Source organism: Chenopodium quinoa, unplaced genomic scaffold (genome assembly GCF_001683475.1).
Source record: "Chenopodium quinoa cultivar QQ74 unplaced genomic scaffold, ASM168347v1, whole genome shotgun sequence".
In the NCBI taxonomy this organism is placed as follows: Eukaryota; Viridiplantae; Streptophyta; class Magnoliopsida; order Caryophyllales; family Amaranthaceae; genus Chenopodium; species Chenopodium quinoa.
This window is the reverse complement of record NW_018744633.1, coordinates 1-22,274: the sequence shown is the minus strand read 5'-3', so window position 1 is coordinate 22,274 and position 22,274 is coordinate 1. Positions and strand designations below refer to the sequence as shown.

The window sequence follows — 22,274 nt, the reverse complement described above, 5'->3', positions numbered from 1 at the left end:
TAGACATGGTCAAAGTATGTGTATTGGTGTGTGCGTTGAGTGTAAGTGACATGCTTGGACTTTTGTGTAAGACCATGGGACTTAGTGCCTTGACTTAGTTAATGACCTAACAAGGTATTATTAACAATTAACCGAATTAATTAGTAAACTGGTTAATTAGACATAAAGTGATGACTCGATCAATAATCCGAACTGTCGTCAAAACGACAGGATTGACGCCTCTCTTTGCAGTGTAGCGCCAGATGACAGAACTGTCGCCAGGAGCCACACTCCACAGAGTGGCGCTACAGTTCAAACTTTGGCGCCATTGCTGGAGCTTCAATTTGAAACTGTTTTCGGTATTATTAATCAATAGGGGTATGCCTAAAGTCGTACTAGGTCAATTCTGGTTAAAATATTAGACTTTATTTACTCAAATTAATTAATTAATTAATTAATTAGGCAAAGTTCTTTTAGTCATTAGTTTATTTAATCTTAGCACAAGTCAAACAAACGGTTAAGAAAAACATATACCATATGCATAACAAATAATGCACAATTAGTCAAGTAGGCACGATATGATGCAATGAGTTTGCAACCTAACGATGACTCTAGTTATCTAAAGTTCGGGATATGGGTTAGTCAAAGAGGGTCCATGGTTAATTGTCCGGATGCACCGCACGGAAGCCTAACCGTGAAGGGTTGGCGCGAGTGGATGGGACACCGCGAGTTTTAGAAAAAAAAACTTGCTTCCATGGTTTGGTGAATTCAACAATCTCGGATGTACCCTTTGTTGCTCAGAGCGTTCAATCAGGTAGATGGAGCATGAATTCCCAGAGGGTTATGTCCATATGTAGAACACATATGGGTTTCAGAAAAGTGAGAAAAACTCAATCAGGAAGTAGGATCGAGCAAACAATGCTAAAAACTGGTCGAAATTAGAACGCATATTTCTGGATCGGTATTGGAAGAATTTGGCGCCAGCAAATAGAGATTGGCGCCAGTTTTTGGCTGTAGTGCCTGGCGACAGAGCTGTCGTCTGGCGCTGTAGTCAAAATTCTGGCGCTAATATTATATTCGCTGACGCTAATTCCTACATGCCTCAGCAGCTTTTTGTGCTCGATAAAATTTTCCAATTTCGCGCAGTGTTATTTCGGTCCTAGTTGTGAAAGATATTCCTCAAATTTCCTACGTGTAAAAACCTATGTTTTAACTCATTACGGATGGTCTTTTCAATGAGATCTTTTTTATGCATATGACAATAATGTTAATCAAAATTACGCACATGAAATACTTAGAACGTTTCGAGTCTCATCCACTCATTCTAAATCATTGCCGAAATAAATTTCAGGAATTAAAATAGAAATCCTCCCTAGTGGAGTCGCCAAAAACTGTAGGAAATATTTCAAGCGTTAATCCATAGCTTGAACCCTACTATGATCATACACTAAAGTACGGTGGCGTCCAAAGGGAAAGAAGATAGAGCAAAAGAGTCGCCAACAAGTTTTTTAGGAACTTGTAAACCGTTCACGAGGTGAAGTTTACACCCCTTAACGATCTAAGAGATCGTCAACTCCATAAGGTCTTGAACCAAATAGGGTTCGGGGATGAAGGTACAAATCCAACCTAAAAGAGATTGAATCTGCCCTAATAATAGGCCTCTACTTTATTCTGATCATACTCATGTGCGCTTTTTGACTAACATGCAATCATTAGGATTAACCCTAAACCTGTTTAATCTATGTTGGTTGAATATTAATGCACAAATAAATCTATTATTGGCGATCACTTGAATTATAATCAAAATTAAGCCTAAACAAGATTATTAATTATCTTATTAAGCGTGATTACAAATACAAATTCCCTTTAAACATGCATAAAAGGCGTGATCAAGCAATAAATAAGTATCAAGCAACATAATAAATCATCATCATAATAATCATTATAACAATTATAAAAATAATCATGTTAATAATAAAGCATAATAATAATAGCAAGATCCTAGGCATGATACTAACAAGATTAATAACAAACCCTAGCATGTCACTAAATATTAAAAATCAAAGTTTTAGCCCTAACATAATACTAACATGAATAAATATTAGAAAGAACATAAAAGGCATTATAATAATCATACTTGATATTAAAGTTACCCTAGACATGATACTAGGACTCATAACAACAACCTAAGCATAATTTCTACATAATAACATCAATAAAAACCATTAAGGTACTTACTTGGATGCCTCGGACCTCTTTCTAATAACAAAATACACACGTTAGTAACTTCAAGGGAAATAATAAACAACAATTAAATTAAATAATTGAAAGAGAGATTTGGGACCAAACCCTCTGAAATTAAACTTTCACGTCTAGGGCGAAGGCAACTTCGAATAATTCTAGGTGTATCTAAGTGTAATGAGTGCGGAATATTTATATTTGAGAGAAGGCTAGTTTAGAAAAGAGAGAGAGAGAGTAGTCAAGAGAATCTTGATGAGAGTTAGTGAGAATTGGTGAATGAAAACAGAGTTTTTAGAAGGCTATTTATAAAGAAAATCAACCAAAAAGATAAAAAATCAAAACAGAGTTCTGACGCGTAAAACCAAGGTTAGCGCCATACGCTGACATTAGCGCCAGGCGCTAACGCTAGCGCCAGGCGCCAAGCGTAGCATCATGCGCTAATGCTGGCGTTTGGCGCTTACTAAGAAATTGACGCGTTTTCTTAAAATCAGATAGAAATTGACCGTACGGGAGGATAAAATCGTATTTTCCTCAAAAATGTTCTTTTGTTCTGATTAAAACTCTAAAAGTCAACAAAAGTCAATTTATCAATGCTAATTGAATTAGGAATGAAAAGAACCTTCTAGAAGAATCTAGAAGACTAAAATCATTCCTAAATGCATTAGGAATGATAAATCTATATTAGGCCCTCCTCTAGATCATTGGGCCGCATATGAGGCTCAAACCGGCCCAGTTCGGTAAATTGGCCATAACTTCCTCAATATTCATCGGAATTGGGCTTATAATATATCGTCGGAAAGGTCTTTTCAAACCCCATCCAACTACACTACTATTGGACCCATATCATGGACTAACCAAACTGGATTGGCTGTTTTCTTAAAAATAGGTTTACAAAAACAGAGAGAAGAGAAAAGAAATTAAAAATATCCGCAACACTAAACATTCAACACTTTCACTTCATTCGATTATGATTCGACGTGAAAGGCACTCATCACTGGATTTGGTTTTGGGGAGACACAAATGGGTGTCTACATCTACACTTTTTGAAAGTAGTAAGTACCCCTATAGCGGGTTTATTTGAGTGTAGTAAGTGCCCCTATAGTGGGTTTTGTTCAAGTTTTATTTTTGTTTTTTGAGTTTAGTATGGTAGAAGTTGTTTCATGCGTAAAGATTTATGTGGGATCAAAAAAGAGGTTAATCATTCGATGTAACACCCTCAAATTTACCTCTACGGAAATACCAGTAAAATACGTATAATTATACCGTAGAGATAGACTTAGGCGTATTACCGTCGCGTGATTACACAAGGCTACCAAACTTGCTAAATAAAACCAATACTTTGCAGCGGAAAACTTCAATACTCTCTTATTAATAAACCATAAATAGTAACTATTGTCATGAGTACTCATATATAAAGACAAGGACCAACATTCTTAATCTAAGCTAGATGAAGACATTCCCGGGACTCTATATGCTCACATATTGACTTCACCTGAAATTAGTTAACTGCTTATCATTAAGGCAAACAGGGCGAACCAAAATAAATAGAAAATATTGTAACACCCCCAAATCTCCCTCTACAGAAATACTAGTATAATATGTATAATTATACCGTAGAGATAGACTTGGGCGTAGTACCGCCGCGTGATTACGCAAGGCTACTCAAAATACTTAACTCAACAACAAAACTTGCAGCAGAAACTCAACTTTCTCTTATTAATACTTATAAATATAGTAACATTGTTATGAGTGTTCAAAATAAACATAAGACCAACATTCCTAAACTAGGTGAAGCAAATCCCTGGACTCCCATATGCTCATTCATGAATCCACCTGAAAATAGTCAACATTGCTTACCATCACGGTAAACAGGGCGAACCAAAACAAATAAGAAATACGGATTAGCAAATTATGCTAAGTACGATAAGTACAAGATAGTGTAAACTCAATTTATTTGCAAACATGCTTTTAAAACCAATTCCAATAATTAATCCAATAAATTTAAAACTCATTATTCCAAAATCGATTGCAATGATTCATATTCAAAATAATAGTTAATAAAACCAATTCCTTTTAATCCAATTCCTCACCCAAGTGTGCACACCCCCAATCTAGTCTCCTTATATTACAAGGCTATTCTTGAGGAAAGACCCGGTCATACAAAGTCCAAGGCCTTATCAATAAACCAAATCCGCATAGTGGGATTACCAACATGCTTTTAAAAGCATTAATAATAATAATTCAATGGTTTAATAAATCCTTTTAATATCCAATTATTCCAGTATAATTCAAAATCCTTTTTAATAATTCCACATGCTTTCAAAATCAAATCTTGTAAATAAATACTTGAGAATAAAATATCATATTAATACTTTTCAAAATCAACAACTCTTCCTTGAAAAAAAACCTTTATTTAATTCAACAAACCTTTTAAAATTAATTCCTTTATTTAAACACGATAAGTAATCCAAACCATTCAAAACATGATTTAAAAATCAATCATTCAAAATACTTTTATTAAAATAAATACCTTCAAACATAATTTATTTCAAAATCATAATTCAAATCAATTTAAGTCAATCACCTATCAAATCATGTAAAACATGTTAACAAATAAATATAACCTCAAGAACCTTGATCCTTGCTAGAAAAACCACACAAAAAGAACCTCAAGAACCTTGATCGAACACACCCTACAAATAAATATAACCTTAATCAATGTAAGGATAATAAATAATTAAAAACCCCAAAATATATGTACATGAACCTTTTAAATTAATCATTAAAAATCTGATTTTATATAATTAAAACTACTCATTATTATTATTTATAAATTCCCCATAATAATAATAATAATAATAATAATAACAATAACAATAATAATAATAATAATAATAATAATAATATTAATAATAATAATATTAATAATAATAATATTAATAATAATAATAATTGAATAAGTGAAAATAATAAGAAAAGATAAGAAACCAAGGAAAAGAGAAGAATTGGATTTGCGTAGGAAAGAATAGGCAGAACTTGCAGAGGCTATAACTCCTTCAATATAACTCCTAATTGGGTGATTCTTGAGCCTAAACTCAAGTATTTTTTGAGAGGAAAAATCTTTTGTGAAATGTTAATACCCCAAAAACTCACCATAAGTGCCAGAAAACTGGCTTCAAAGATAAACGGGATGATTTGTGTAAAATTGAGGAGAAGAACAGAAGAGAATTGGTGTGAAGAATGTGAGAGGTATGAAGGGGTATTTATAGGATATCTCATGAAAGAATTATGGCAAGAGAATGTGGGAAGAATTATGGCAAGTAGGGTTTATGGGATTACTTGGAGAATTGAGTAAAAGAATTAAGGAAAGTTTGGATATTAAGGTGATTGTGTATACTTGAATATGGAAGGTATGTATGTCGCGGAAAATAATGAGGAAATTAGAATTACTTGGGGAATAATTAAGAAGAATGAATGGCAAGAAAATATGATGATTAGATATTAAAAAGATGGAGAATTAGAATTAAATAAGAGATTTTGGGAGATAATTAAAAATATAATTTTACCAATTAAATTCCCCCAAATAATTCAATAGGGCCAAAAAATATTGATCTTACCATATCTAAAATATTCGTATTCCTCTAGATATATTTAGGAAGATTTTGCTCGGTTTTTAAGGAATAAAATAATCGTATAAATAATATAGAATAATTATTAAATAATTAATTAATTAAATACCAATTATTTACCAATAAATAATCAAGAAAAATCAGATTTTTCATACATGGAAAATCCGAAAATCCTAGCTAATTATTGGAAAATTTCGGCCATGATAAAATAATTAATTAAAATTGATTTGCTTTAATTAAAATTTCCAAAATATGTAAATAATTCGGTTTTTAAAATAGGATAAATGGATAATAAATCTTATCCAAAATAATTATTAGTTTTCAAAATGATTTTGGTGCCAAAATTCAAATATTATTTTGGCTCCAAATAATAAATTTACTAAAATACCCTTTTTATAAAAATACTTCTTAATTAATTAATTAGAAAATTTGTATGAAAATACAGGGTATTACAAATATGGATTAGCAAAATATGCTAAGTACGATAAGTGCAAGATAACTAAACTCAATTTATTCGCAAATATGCTTTCAAACCAATTTCCAATGATTAACCAATAAATTCCAAAACTCATGATAACCAATACTCAATATACTTAAATATTATTTCAACAACTCAATAAGAATGGTTATTAAAATCAATTATTTCAAAACTCACTGAAAACAATAATAATTATTCATAAAATCAATTAACTAAATCTCCTCTTTAAGTGTGCACACCCCCCAAGCTAGTCTCCTACTATTTCAAGGCCATTCTTGAAAAAAGACTAAGTCATACAAAGTCAATAGTCTTCAATGAATCTACATAGTGAGATTAATAAAATAAACATGCTTGTAAAGCTTTTTAAATAATCAATAAACCACTCTAACTCATTAATTTCAATAAATATCTCAAACTCCTTTTTAATTAAATTCAACATACTTTTAAAATCAAGTCTTTAAAACATGATAAATAATTTAAATCATTCAAAACATGATATAAAAATCAATACTCCAATTTTTTTAGGAAAAATTAGAAATATTAATCCCAACTTTGTCTAATTTATGTAGAATAATCCCAACTTTCGTTAATACTAGAATAATCCTAACTTTATGGGGTCTTGAATTTCTTCAATCCCAGTTGACTTGGTACCGGCTATGTAGGTAAACATTACCCAATTGACTGAGTAAGACCCTTTTGTTGACTTAAGGGCTTCATTTCCCTCCCAAACTAATAGCTGACGTGGAACACTCAACAACCCATCAACTTCAACATTAAACCTGCCATTAATTCTCTGTAAAGAGAGTTAGAAAACCGTACTCTCCACCATAATTAAACACACCCACTCTGAAATTGTCGTTGTATGTGAATCGCCATTTCTGGAAAGCTTGGAACTTGACGAGAGGAAGAACCACACTAAGAAGGACTGTTTGATTCACAGTTCAGGTAACCCTAAAACCTTTCGAATGTCGGTTTTTTGTTTAATTTTTTTTTTTTGGTTGTGAAATGTTCCTGGAAGATATGATTTTGATTGTTTTATGTTGAGTATGTTTTCGTTTTGTGTGGTTTGGATTTGGATTTGTTCTTGATTTACTGGGTTCAACAATACTCCACTAATTGTGTTGAATTATGCTTGGATTTAATTGAATTATAAATAATTGAATGTTAGATTTGTAGTAATTTTGTTTTGTTGTTGCTGGTTGTTTGATTGTGATGAATTATTAGGTTGGAATGAGTTCGTTTTTCCAGAAAATCAGTTTGAAATTCTGGTATAGAGGGTTATTTAAGACCCTACACAATGGTCAACTGGTATATAAGGGTGGTACATGCAGGACAAAATCAGTGGACCCTGATGAATTATCTTACTTTGACCTTATGGATTTGGGGAAAGAATGTTGTAAGGGTAAGGTTGTTGGGGGTCTGTTTTATTTGATTCCTGGACTGAGTATGAGTGATGGGTTGAGGAGAATTAATACTGATGATGATGCAGTTGAGTTGGGGATGGTTGGGAAGAAGTATAGGGGTGTTGAGCTGTATATTTCTCATGTTGAAGAGGAGGTAGATGATGACCCAGAAGAACCAGAAATTGAGCCAATCCAAACTCAACCCTTGTTAGTAACACAAGCTTCACAAAGTACACCTAATTCTTCTAAACATCCAAAATTAGAACCAAAAAGGGGCCCACAAAAAAAAGTTATTTTGAATAAAGTAAGGTCAAGTCCTAGGAAGAAACAAAGCACTCAACCACAGTTAATACCAAAAGGAGTTTCCCCACCAAAAAAGAGAGCATCTTCCATCTCACTCCAAATAAAAGAGCCAGATATTAATGTTGCACCCACTTCTTATCTTCATGGCCTAGATCTAAAATCTGTGCTTCCTGGTACTTCAATTATATCCTCATTGAACCCTACTTCTTCCCCTGTTAAAAAGAAACCCTCCCCAAACCAAGAACCAGTTGAGGAACCTGATTTTGATTGGTATGATGACAGGCCTGATTCTCCTATCCCACTAAATGACCTTATTCCAGATTACACTGATGACAGTGATGACCAAGACCCACCTTATGATCCTAGGGTAGACAAAGGGAAAGGAGTAGCTGTTGGGAGTTCAAAAGAAGGTGCAGGCATATTTGGTGAAGTTTATACTGATGTTGAGACTGAGGAGGATGAGTTTGAAGGTGATATAGGTGAAGAGGTGGACTTAGAGAAGTTAGATCTAGAAATAGAGGATGAATTTGATGAAGCTTTGTTACAAGAGGAGTTGCAAAGTGATTCTGATGTCAGTGATGAGGAGTTTGCTACAGCTAAGGAGAGAGTGAAGGCTTGTAATAGTCCTTTGTTGGAACTACCTCAGCAAAAGCAAAGAGAAGCTGCTAAGGGGAAGGCTGCAGATGAAGAAGTAACAGGTGTTGTAAAGGATGAAGGGGGTCCAAGTCTAAGTGAGTATAAGGAGAGTGAAGATGAAGCTTTATCACCAAATGTTAGTGAAGAAGAGGCTGATGATGGTAGGAGGAAGAGGAGAGCATCTTTGTTAGTCAGTCCAGATTTTGATTTCTCTCAGTTTCAATGGAAAGTTGGCTATAGGTTTGCAAAAAGGGAAAATTTCAGACAGTCAGTTGCTAAGTATGCTGTTGTTCAAGGGAAAAATTTGACCTCCACTGTTGGGAATAGGAATAGGCAGCAAAGGTTGGGAGTGAAGTGCAGTGGTGATTGTCCTATTTACATATATGCATCATGGCATTCTAGAAAGGCATCATACATAGTGAAGAGGGTTTGTGGACAGCATACTTGTAATAGAACAATGGAAAAGAACAGGCAAATGAAAGACAATTGGGTTGCACAACAATTCCTTGATGTGTTTAAGACCAGACCCCACTGGCTTGCCAAGGAAATAGTTGATTGCATAAGAAGAGCATACAAGGTCTTAGTTCCTAGAGAGTTTGCATATAGGGTGAAATATGCAGCTCATAAGCTATTACATGGCTCAATGTTTGAGCATTACCAGAAAGTATGGGGGTATTTGGCTGCTTTGGAGAGTTGCAGCCCTGACTCCCACTCTGCATTAGTGACTGTCATGCCTAAGCAACCCCCACCCAGTATTTCAGAGGTTATTTATTTGCTTTGAGGGGTTGGTTAAAGGGTGGATTGAGGGATGTAGAAGGGTGTTGGCTATTGATGGTTGTTTCCTTAAAACATTTTTTTTGGGGGGGGGGGGGCAGCTCCTAGTTGCTGTTGGGAGGGACTCTAATGATCAGATGTACCCTTTGGCATGGGCTGTAACTGAAGGGGAGAACCTGTTGAGTTGGGAATGGTTTTTGATGCATTTGCAATTAGCCCTGCAGCTTGGTGATGGTGATGGACTAGCAATCATCAGTGATGAACATCAGGTACACATCTTGTAATGCAATTGGTAGATTTTTTTTTTGTTTGACTATATGTTTATGGTTATGTTGTTGTAATGTAGGCTATCTTGACGGGTGTTTCCTCTGTTCTGCCAAAAGCAGAACATAGACATTGTGCCAGACATGTGTATGCAAACTGGTCCAAAACCTACAGGGGAGATGAATTTAAACTCCAATTTTGGAAGATTGCAAAGTCTTACAATACGGCTGACTATGAGGATGCACTTGCTGAGTTAATTGAGATCAATGATGAAGCTGCACTAGCTTTCAAAGCTTACAACCCAAGTGTATTTTGCAGAGCATTCCTAAGCATATGCTTCAAAACAGATGCAATTACAAGTAATATAGCTGAAACCTTCAACGACTATATTATAAATGCAAGGACAAAGCACCTTCCGCACATGCTTAAGGATATCAGAACAAGCTTGATGCAAAGATTGGTTCAAAAAAGGCAAGTAATGGAGAAGTGCACATCTGTGCTTTGCCAAAGGATCTAGATCAAGCTGAATCAAGAGAAAGACAAAGATTCAAAGTGTGAGGTGCTCCCTTCATCAATGCATTTATTTAATGTCACATGTGGACAAGATCAAGTTGTTGTGGATTTGGATGCAATGAGTTGTACCTGCAAGAAGTGGGATATGCTAGGCAAACCATGCAGGCATGCAATTGCCTGCATCTTCTTCCTAAACAGGGAAGCAGAAGAATTTGTGCACCAATGTTACACCAAGGAAACATACTTGAAAGCCTATGCAGGTAATGTCTGACTAAATCATTTTACTGTACAGGTTTAATCAGTTGCTTAAGTTTTTCAGCTATCTAATGCTTGTTTAATGTCATTTAAACCAGGCTCAATTCCACCTTTAGTTGGTGAAAGATATTGGCCTAAGGTTACTAGCCCTTTGCAGCCACCACCCATTAAAATTGGGCCAGGAAGGCCAAGAAAGAAAAGGGTTAAGGACCCCTATGAGAACCCAAAGAAGCCTGGTGGTTGACCAAAACAGGAGTAGAAATGACCTGCTCATTGTGCAAAGTGAAAGGTCATAATAAAAGAAGATGTCATGAGAAGGGGAATATTGTGCCACCTGAACCTCTAGCTAAAAGGTCTAGGGGAAGGCCTAGGGCTGATGGTCAGCCATCTCACCAACATCAAATTTTTGAGACTACACACCTTTCAATGTCTACACAACCTACTCAGTTAGGGAAAGGTGTGAGATCTATAAGAGGAGGAAGAGGGTCCAGAGGTGCTCATGCTTCTGCTGGGAGAGGCTAACCACAACAAACAGGTGTTGGAGGTACAGAGTCTACTGGTGGTATAGGCCAAGGAAGAGGTGGGAGTGGCAGGGGAAGCAGAGGTAGGGGAAGCAGAGGTGGGGTAGCAGAGGTGGGGGAAGATCACATCTTCCACAGGGAGTTGGAGTGCTCTTTGTAGAAGATGGTTCTGCAATCACCAATGTATGATGTAATGATTGATTGAATCTTTTTCTGCAATTAGGTTTTCTGATTTGTAACTCTATTTTGCCTTTTCTATGTGACAGGCCAAAAGGGGGGCTCCTACCCATAGGACCAGTAGTAGAGGTGGTAGGAGTATGTAAGTGAATCAAGGAGCCTTAAATTACCTGATTATAGGAAGCCAATCAAGTCAGCACTCAACTTTGAACCAGCAGAATAATTAGAAGGGGGCCTATGTTTGTGAATCTGTTGTTTTTTGTTGCAAACAATTATGCCAGTATCTCAGTAGTAATTAGGGTAGCTTAATGTTTTTTGTGAACAACAATATTGTAGTCAGTATTTTGCCATTATGTGTGGCTGTGGGATTATTATATGTAATTTTGGATTCACTTTGGCAATGGAAGTGTATGTCATGTGTTTATGAAGTGATGTTATTGCTATTTTCAACTGAGTTCAACAGTGAACTAATTCCACACTTTTGCACATAAAAGCTTAAATTGATTTCATTTCATATGCTAAATTGGGTACAAGTCTTCAATACAAACCAAACAACAACAACATACTCCTACTTCAAATACACAACCATAATGCCAACAAAAATACAAAAAAAAAAATCAGAGTCCTACAGAAATTGGATTCTGCCCTTGAACAATGCATGACTTCAATCCTAAGTTGCCCAACTTCCCTTGTCAATTCTTTCACTTCTTCCTCTAGTTTCTCCTTCCTCCCTTGTAATTTCTTCACCTTTTCTTCCAACAGTGTCTTTTGAAACTCCAACTCTGCTATAGTAGTATCCTTCTCAAATATTTGAAATCGCAGCTCATCCTCATTGCTAGCTTCAATCCACTTCATGAAATTGCAATTTGTATCCTGCACAAAACCCCAAATTAAATTAAAAATTCTTCAATGAAACCCTAGTTCTGTATTTTACCAATAATATAATCACACTCAATTAAGAACACATTACAACTCCAAACAATTCAAATTCCTTAATAATTAGGAAAATACCGGCCATTTAGGACAACCATAAAACTTCGAACCAATGTTGTGCCCCTTCTTCACATTTCGCACCACCGCATCCAACCCGCAACTACACTTAGTTGTTAAATAACAACCTCCTCCACCCCTTGAGTTTACATACGAACCACATGAACCACCTTGAAACGACCTACCACTCGCCATGATTTGTAACACCGCAGAATTTGCTTTGCAACTGGAACAGGGCAACAGAAGAGAAAAAGAAGAGAAAGGGGAAAAGATTTCTAGTCGTTAAAATGAGGAAAGGTCTTTAATAAAGGTGGACAAAAGTGGAAAAGTAAAGTAAAATAATAAAAATAAAAGTACACAAATAAAAAATAAAGAAATAAACAAAATAAATGCCACGTAGGACTTTTACTTGCATTTGAAGGTTAAGTGACCTGTAGGGATTGAAGAAATTCAAGACCCCATAAAGTTAGGATTATTCTAGTATTAACGAAAGTTGGGATTATTCTACATAAATTAGACAAAGTTGGGATTAATATTTCTAATTTTTCCATTTATTTATTAAAACCAATTAATTAAACATGCTTTATTTCATAAATAATAATTTAATTCAATTAAATTCAATCACCAATAAAATCATATAAACATATTATTCAAATCATTCACTTTCAAAGGGACCATGAATCAATCTATTTCATTTTGGGTACTAAACTTTTCATTTATTTTTTTACCTTTTAGGTACTTCCACTTTTTTTTCACCGTTTGGGACCTCATGGGTAGAATTCGGCCAAAAAGTGAGTCCCTTGGATTAAAAAAAGTTAGTCCCTTATAAAATGACAGAAGAAATAAAATCCCCCCAAATAAGTGAGTCCCCTATTTGATGCTTCTGAGAATAATTGGATGGGAGCATGTAATTGATGAGCACGTGTGAGAAGTAAACATGATTTGATTGGCTCGCCACCTATTCACCGTCTCTCCTCCATTGAAGCGTACTCACGAATTCTCCATTGAAGAGGCTTCTGAGTTTTATTTCCACCTTTTTTTTATTTATCAAATATTATTGCTTTAATTGTCAGTATTTTCAATTTTAAGGTTCTTCAAAAATGGATTATTAAACTTTTGGTTATAATTGCTCAAGTTATGAATGTTTATGACGATTGATTTTGTTGCTAGAATTTTGATATGTGCAATGTACACTGATTTTTTTAAGCGAGAAGAATTTAATGTGTTTTGGAGTTTAATTTGACAATTGAGAAGAATTTAATGTAATATTTTGGACCTCCATAGTTAGCCTTTAAACTAATTAGATTAATGCAATCAGTTTCAAATCAGTTTCAGTGTTTGATATGTTTCAAAAAAAAAAATATTTAGTGTTTGATAAAATTATATATATTATACGGCCTAAGATTATATTTGCATAATGTCACTTCTCACATGTAAATAATTACTTAGTTTATAAGATTATTGTTTGAAGTTGTTTAGTTATTAGTTTGATTCGATTCGAATTAATGAAGGGGACTCACTTATTTTGTACAAGTTCCAATAAGGGGACTAACTTTTTTTTGGATAAAAACTGAAATAGGGGACTGACTTTTGCTCAGGTGAGTCTAAGTTGGGTTAAATGGCCGGAAACTTAACTAAAAGTCCCAAAAGGTGAAAAAAAAGTGGGAGTACCCAAAAGGTGAAAAAAAATGAAAAGGTTAGTACCCAACTTTATAATTAACTATGTTTTTATTTGATTCAATTATCATGTATTTATTAGATTTTTATCTCTTTGTAGATGCCGTATGATTTTTATATTTAGAATCAATCTCTTTTAAAAAAAAAAAGGACCATGAAAGAGAAAATGTGAGACAGGATAGATATTTTTATTATTTAAGTGGGGACCATGGAAGAGAGAGAGAAGTGATAAAATAATTTGAGTGGGGTTTAAAGTTAGAGAGAAAATTATAAAATACAGTGTAAAGTTACTAAATATAAAAGTGATGCATTTAAAAAAAAACACCCATAAAAGGAAAGTGATGCAAATAAAAAAACAAAGGGAGTATTAAAAAAATTGTAATAAAAAGATAGTGGGGTTAATAGTTTATTGAAAAATAATGGATGTGAGTGAAATGAAATAATAATAATAAAAAAAAAGTAGTAGTGAGTTTGGGTGGGGAACATGAGAAAAGAAAGATAAAATATGAAAATATAGTTTTTTTGCCAAGAAAAAAAGTGTAGGGAGTAAATATTCATAGTGATGTAGAGATTTGTAGTGAGTAGAGAGAAACAAAAATTTCGTATTGTTATCCTCGAACCCTCAGTTGTTCTTTACTAAATGAAGTTAGCAATCTAATGGATTAAGGATGGAATATAATAATCTTCATTAATCAAATTGTTGTTGCCTTTGAATTTGTTCCTAATCGTGGTTTCCTTTAATTTTGTCATTCCTTTCGTTAATGATTCATGTACAATTTACAAGTTCCTTAAAAACTTTTTAGCGGCTTTATGTGTGTCCATGTCAATAATGCAATGTCAATTTCACAGATTCATACAATGGTCAAGCACATTCACAGTACAAGTACTAAGGTAGGTTGACGCCTACAATAGTGTGTCAACTATATATGAACAACTTTATAAGGAAAGTGTGGCAATAAGTTGGTTTCTAAAATGAGCTTTTCTAATTGCATGTTTATGTTGTTTGTTGGTCATGGCCTGTTTCTTATTGACTCTGCGATGATCCATTTATCACATTTGTGTACATGGTGAACAATTTAGCAGGGTTTGTTGGAGGAGATTTTTACATGTCATTTCTACATCAATCATGTCAGGATTTTTTTATTTTTTATTTTTTTTTTACAATAGCAAATGGAACAACAAACAAACAACTACAAATTAGAAATAGTAACATGACACTTTCTTGCTATGTCATTAGCCTTTTGAACCTGTTCTCTTGGAACTTTTAGAATTGCACATCTGTTGAAAATTACACCCACTTCCTTAATCTATTTTACCATCCAATCAATGGCAACGTTCTTACCCAATCTATCTTGTAGGTTGTTAATGAGTGAGACAGAGTCGGAAAGAAGCAGGATCCCCTCCTTACCTTGTGTTCGGGCCCACTTCATAGCTTCGAGACAGGCCCAAGCCTCACATTGAATAACTGATGAGGTAGCCCCACACTTCCCTCCCTTGCTCATAGTATTATCCTATTCATTCCTTATGACCGCCCAGCCAATCCCTGCCCTAGTGGACTTCTTGTCCCATGACCCACCTACTTCTATAGTGAAGCTATCAAACCCTATCTTCTCCCTTCCCAGTTGCACATAATTGAACCCTGGGGGAATGACTGGATCATCCCTGCTCTCATAAGGGTTGAGGTTGTCGTGGTTGTCGTTGTGGATGAAAACTTCATGGTCTTGCAAAGTTAAATTAATGAATTCTGCAATCAACCCAGTAGTCACAGTAGTCCCATTGAAGCATCTTGCATTCCTAGCCTTCCACAATCCCCATAATGTCGCTATAAACCAAACAATACGGGTTCCATGCTTACCATCCTCGCTATAAAAATAGCAGGGTATAGTATTGGATCCATTTCCTCAGCGACTTGGATCCAATGGAGTCATGGCAAATAGGTAAGGAGCCAATCTCCCAAACCTCCTTTGCCAGATTACAAAACCGAAAGAGGTGTTGGCTATCTTCCATTTCCACCCCACATACATCACATGTCTCATCAACTTGTATTCCTCTCCTAGCTAAGTTGACCTTTACTGCAATACCTTCATGGAACAATTTCCACAAGAACAAATTCCATTTTGGTTGAATATTCAACCTCCAAATAAGCTTCACAAACTCTTGATCCCTTGTAGAAAAGGAGGCCCGTTCTAACCCCAGCTCCCATGAAAGGTAGTAGTAGCCTGTTTTCACCGTGTATCTTCCCGATGGATGAAACTTCCAGTTTACAAAGTCTTCTTCCTTTGTGTTAGGGGATTCCATAGACATAATTGCCTTTGCGCTATCCCAGTCAAAAAAATCTCTTACCTTTCCTACATCCTAGTTACAAGTTTTCCTGTCATAAAATCCTCTACTTTCCATCCAAAATCAACTCCTAATGTTTGACTAGAGTTCACGGTTGGAATTTCCCCTTTTACCCAAGGCATACTCATAGCCTTTACCTTTCTTTCATTACCAACTTTCCAAGAAAAGCTACCCTTAAAAGATTAAGTTACCTTTTGGAGATTTGTCCTTCCCAATGAGGGGTTCCCCCATCTACCGTATGGTTTTGCGATGTCACAAATACCACATCGTTGGTAGCCATTGTGCACTCTTGAGAGAAGGAGCTGCGGGTTAAGGTGCATCTTTGTTGTTTGCTTGAAAAGAAGAGCATAGTTGAGAGTTGAGGTTCCCAGAATTCCTAACCCTCCCATGCTTTTAGGGATCTGAATGATGCCCCTATTTACCCAATGTGTACCTTTGTTTCTGTTGTTGGACCACCAGAACTGAGTGATGAGTGAATCGATCTTGTTGGCTATTCTTTAAGGGAGTTTAAGGCATTTCATTACATATGTCGATATACTTACTAGACCGCATTAATTAGGATTAGCTTTGCGCTTAAGAGAGGTGCAGGGAAGCCCACGAAACGATCTTATTTGACACCTTGTCAACCAAATATCTAAAAGCCAAGCTCTTATTTCCCTGAATATCTATATGATCCCCCAAGTGGTAACCATGTTATCCGAACATAGCAAGAATCTGTTTCCAGGCTACCTTATATCCTCAACCCTGGCGAAAACTTCATAAAGGATTTTTGGAGTTCAGTTGTTGTCCAGAAGCTTTACCAAACCTATAAAGGATGTCCTTAATACATAAGCATGAATCCTCACTTGCTTTAAAGAACAGCATAGCATCATCTGCGAAGAGCAGGTGAGAGATGGACGGGAATCTCCTTGAGACCTTCAAATTAATGTCCTCTGCCAGCGTCAACATTCTTAAGAGAATGTCCATACGAAAGATGAAAAGATAAGGAGACAACGGATCACATTGCCTTAGCCCAAACTTAGGAATGAAATGCCATGGGGTTTTCTTGTTGATGACTGCTTTAAAACTCACAGTTGAACTACATTGAGAGATCATTCTAATCAAGTGACTAGAGAACCCATATGCCTGAAGCACCTTTAGAAGGAAAAACCAGTCCACTCTATCATATCCCTTAGACATATTGATATTAACTGCTGTAAAATTTGAGCCTTTCCTCGAGTTTATAAGATGCATGAGGTCATGACTAAGGAGGATGTTATCCTCCATGTAACTTCCAGGGATGAAGGCATGCTGATTTTCAAAAATAAGATTTGCAGAATGGATTTTAACCTGTTAACCAGGCACTTAGAGATGCACTTATAGACCATGTTGCACAGACTAATCGGTCTAAACTGATTAGGAAGTTTCCGGAGTTTTAACTTTTGGGATCAGAATAAGCAAGGATTGATTCCATTTATAATACCCCATATTTTTAAACATATTTTATATATTATTTATTTAATTATAAAATATAATTTTGCGTCAAAATATTTTTTAATATGGGATTTAAATAATACAAGGTTTAATTTCTGGGTTAATAGTATTCCATCCGAACATAGTCCATCTTCATAATAAACCAAATCATTCTATTTTAACATTTGGGCTACTGTTCTATAATTCAAGTCCACAATTTTTATAAAGCCCAAACCTACCCTAAACAACCCTACACTATAAATACTCATTCAATCTCACAAATTTTGCCACCTAAAAGGTCAAATGGTAAGGTAAGCTATTTTTCCTTTTTCTTTCTTTTCTTTTTCTTTTTCTTTTCCTTTCTTTTTCTTTTTTTTCTTTCCCTCCTTTCTTACGTGATATTTCCATGTAGGAAATCCCACTGCCACATCACCCAAGGTTTCCGTCCCTCAGCCACGCCGGCCACCTACGCCGCCTAGCCACCGCCAACAACCCGCAACCAGCCGTCGACCACCTCCTCCCGTGGTTGCTTCTCTCTTTCCTCCTTGTTTTTTTTTATTTTAATTTATGTATTAAATATTTTTGGGTATTGATTATTATTTTTTTAATTATGATTAGTATGTTTTAAAGTTGTGTTTTAATCATTAAAGAGTATAAATTTCAGATTTTGTATTGTTTTAAATTTATGATTTTATAAGGTATTAAAAGTTAGGGTTTTATTATTAAAGCGTTGATTTTTAGGTTTTTACTTGCAATTGATTTGGGGTTTCATATACCCATTGATTGTAAGTGATAATAAAGCTTAAAGATTGTATCTTTCTGGAGATTTGATGAAGCTTTAATGGGTTTTTTATTAAATTATAATGCTGGAATTTTTCTCAAAGTACTACTTTTGATGGTTTTTATGAAAAGGGTTTAATTACCCATTAATGAAGAGATAAATTAAGGGTTTTACTATAATTTCAGATTACTATAAGTTGTTTGAAGTGATTTAAGTTGCTGGAAATTGTGTATACAAGGAGAAGTAACATAGTATTGTTGTCCCTATATGTAGGAGATTTGATTCGGGAATTGTTGTAGTGTAATCGGCTACTTTAAAGGCTTAATTGAGGTACGTACGCGTACTCAGAAATTTATTAAGCATGTAGAAACATGCTAGGAATTTATTTAATTGATTCCAAGTAGTGTCATGTTAGGAATTGGTTGGAATGGTTGAATTGAAATGAGATTGGTGATTGGAATTGAATTATTGAATTAAGAATGGTTTTGGTGAATTACATGTGTAGCATGATTGGTTGAAATAAATTATTTATTGGAATTGGTGATACTTGTAGACACCTAAAAAATCTCCCAAAGCCAAACCCGATGATGAACAACCTTTCGCCGCTACTATTAGTTGGGTTGAGTATTTAATCTTGGAGTGCTTAAATCCATATTCAATATCAATAAATTTCATAAAAAATCCAATTCCTATTCCATTTCCCAAACCATAACTTATTTTCCTCTTTTCGTGCCTTAAAACCCAAAATAATTAATTCATTTCGTGTCCTTTAAAATCATTCATTTTGTGTCCTCTTTATAAAAACGTTTATTCTAGTTGATTTTGGTCCATAATCTAGGTCCAATGATTAAATAGTTGTATGGAGTTTGAAAAGAGCTTTCCAACGATATATTATAAGCCCAAATCCGAGTTATAACGAATAAGTTGTGGCCAAAATACTAAACTGAGCCCAAATCGAAACTAAGCCCACCTTACCTACGACCCAAATGATCATGTGGAGGGTCCAAAGGATTTAATTCCATTCCTAAACCAATTAGGATTAATTGGAAGCTTATATAAGTTTCTAAAATATCTTAATTATCTTTTTTGAAAAGATAAGATTTAAAGTGTTTGAAATTGAATAAAACTCCTCTTTTTGAAAGTCCAAATTCTATTCGAAATGAAAGACGTTCAACGATAGTCAAATTTGATTTTCGTGCCTCATAGTTTTTTATCCAAATCTAATATGGTTGGATAACACTTGAAATTATCTTTTTAATGATATATTATAATATCAATTCCGAGCTGTAATGGAAAAGATATGAATGAAATATGAAACTCTATCAAAAACTGACACCGTCTCACTATTTCGGCCATATATTTTATTCTACAAAATATTTTAATATGATTCTAATTAGGTTAGAAAGTAGATTTCAATAGCTTTCCAACGATATATTATTTATCTTATTCCAATTTCTGGATAAAAAGATATGATAAAACAAAAACCGCAAAAACGACTGTCTATCGCAAGAGTATTATTCCAATTCGAATTCTTATCTTTTCTTAATTCTTCGACCCTTATTTTTTCTTTTAAATAGAGGTCATATCTCCCCTTTTTCAATCATTAACAAGCTTGATCACAAAATAATTCTCTTCTCCCTCTTTAGCCTAAATACTAGCCACCCTATTCTCTCTAGATACTTCCCCTAAGCACTCCAAGGAGTCCCACAATACCCGAAGTTTTATACTTAAACCAAGGCATGAAAGGTATAATTAATTGAGGGTTTAGACCAAATCATCTCTACTTTTTATTTAATTTAATTTAATTTCCATTTGATTTATATTTTTATTGAAGTTACTAGCAATTATTCATGATGTAGCAATTTAAAGGAACGTGCATGTAGACACCCATTTGTGTCTCCCCAAAACCAAACCCGGTGATGAATATCTTTCGCGTAGAAACATAATCGAATGAAGTGAAAGTGTGGAAAGTCTAGTGTTGCGGTTAGTTTTTTTTTCTCTCTTTCTCTCTGTTTTGAGAACCTATTTTATGAAAATAGCCAATCCAGTTTAGTTTGGTACATAGAAAGGGTCCAATAATAGTGTAGTTGGGTCGGGTTCGAAAAGAGCTTTTCAAGGATATATTATAAGCCCAATTTCGATGAAAAATGAGGATGTTATGACCAAATAACTAAACTGGGCCCGGTTTGATTTTTATGCGGCCCAATGATCTAGGGGAGGGCCTATTATGATTTATTATTCCTAATACAATTAGGATTGATTATGGTCTTCTAGAATCTTCTAGAAGGTTCTTTTGAATCCTAATTTAATTGCATTGATGATTGAGTTTTAAGAGTTTTATTTAGAATAAAAGAAGTGTTTTTAAGAAAATTACAATTTTACCCTTCGTACGCTTAAATTTTATCAAAATATGAAAACGCGTGAAAAATCTGATTGCAGCGCCGCACTACAGGCTGTCGCCTGACGATAGGCCTGGTGTCGCGGCGACACGTCAATCGCTTGGCGACAGGCTCTGTCGTTTGGCGACAGGGGCGTGTTTGGCGACGTCGTGTTTTATTCTTTTCGAAACTCTGATTCTTTCTTGTCATAATCTGGTTGATTTTCGTTTATAAATAGCCTCCTAAAACCTCTGTTTTCAATCACCAACTCTCATCAAGAAATTCTTGATACTTTTTCTCTCTCTCTTTCTAAACTAGCCTTTTCTCAAATACAAAATTCTGCATTCACAAGATCTAGACACACCTAGCCCAATTTGAAGTTGCCTTTGCCCTAGACGTGAAAGGTTTGATATTTCAGAGGGTTTGGTCCCAAATCTCTATTTCAATTATTTAATTTAATTCTTTGATTTTATTTTTCCTTGAAGTTACTAACGTGTGTATTTTTGTTATTAGAAAAAGGTACGAGGCATCCAAATAAGTGCTTTAATTGTTTAATTGATATTATGATATATAAATCATGTCTAGGTTGTTATTTTGATTCCTAGTATCATGTTAGGATGTTTTTTCTTAGTATGATATTTAGGGTGATTTGCTTATATCAATTATGATTTCTATGATTGTCTTTCCTAATATCCATGTTAGTATCATGTTAGGGCTATATATTTGATCTTGTTTAGTGACATGCTAGGGTTTGTTATTAATCTTGTTAGTATCATGCCTAGATCTTGCTATGCTTTATTTTTAACATGAACATGGTTTTTTTTTTTTCAATTTTCGTGTAATAACATTTTAAAAAAAAAACCTGTTTCCAGCAATAATAAACCTGAAATTCCAACAATTATATTAAATAAATAATTAATAATATTATTATTATAATTACTAATAATAATATTATTAATTATTACAATAAGATACAAAAATAATATTAAAAAAAGAATTCATATATATATATATATATATATATATATATAGATATAATATTCCCAAACGTAGTACATTAAAAAAAAAGTGTTATATATATATACAAATAATAGTAAGTAAATATATAATGAATAATAATATATATAGTTCAAAAGTTAACATAAATAATTTACAATTAAAATGTCATTTACATGTTGAAGGTGATAAAAAGACGCCAACATGTCACGAAAATTCATTAAGCTCCTTGATTGTCAACGGACCATCCTTTTGGACCTTACAAAACTTAAAATACAAAAACATTATGTTAGAATTAATTAATTAGACAAAACAATATGTATTTTATCAAATATTACCTATATGACTTCTATGTAGCCCATTTCCTACATTACTTATCAAATGAACTATTTCTTTCTCATAACATGTCAATGTTGGTATTTTTATGTATCTAAGCCCTAATATTGAATCAAAAGAGCAGTTTATTAAGGTTTATGAGGCTTTTACT

General features: G+C 34.2%; 1 protein-coding gene across 1 annotated transcript; it reads left to right on the top strand.

Moving 5' to 3' along the window:
• Window positions 1-10,281: 10,281 nt before the first annotated feature.
• On the top strand, window positions 10,282-10,719 carry LOC110701534. The gene is made up of 2 exons (XM_021879169.1): window positions 10,282-10,480; window positions 10,574-10,719. Exons 1-2 carry the CDS (start codon window positions 10,282-10,284, stop codon window positions 10,717-10,719), a joined length of 345 nt encoding a protein of 114 aa, XP_021734861.1.
• Window positions 10,720-22,274: the final 11,555 nt, after the last annotated feature.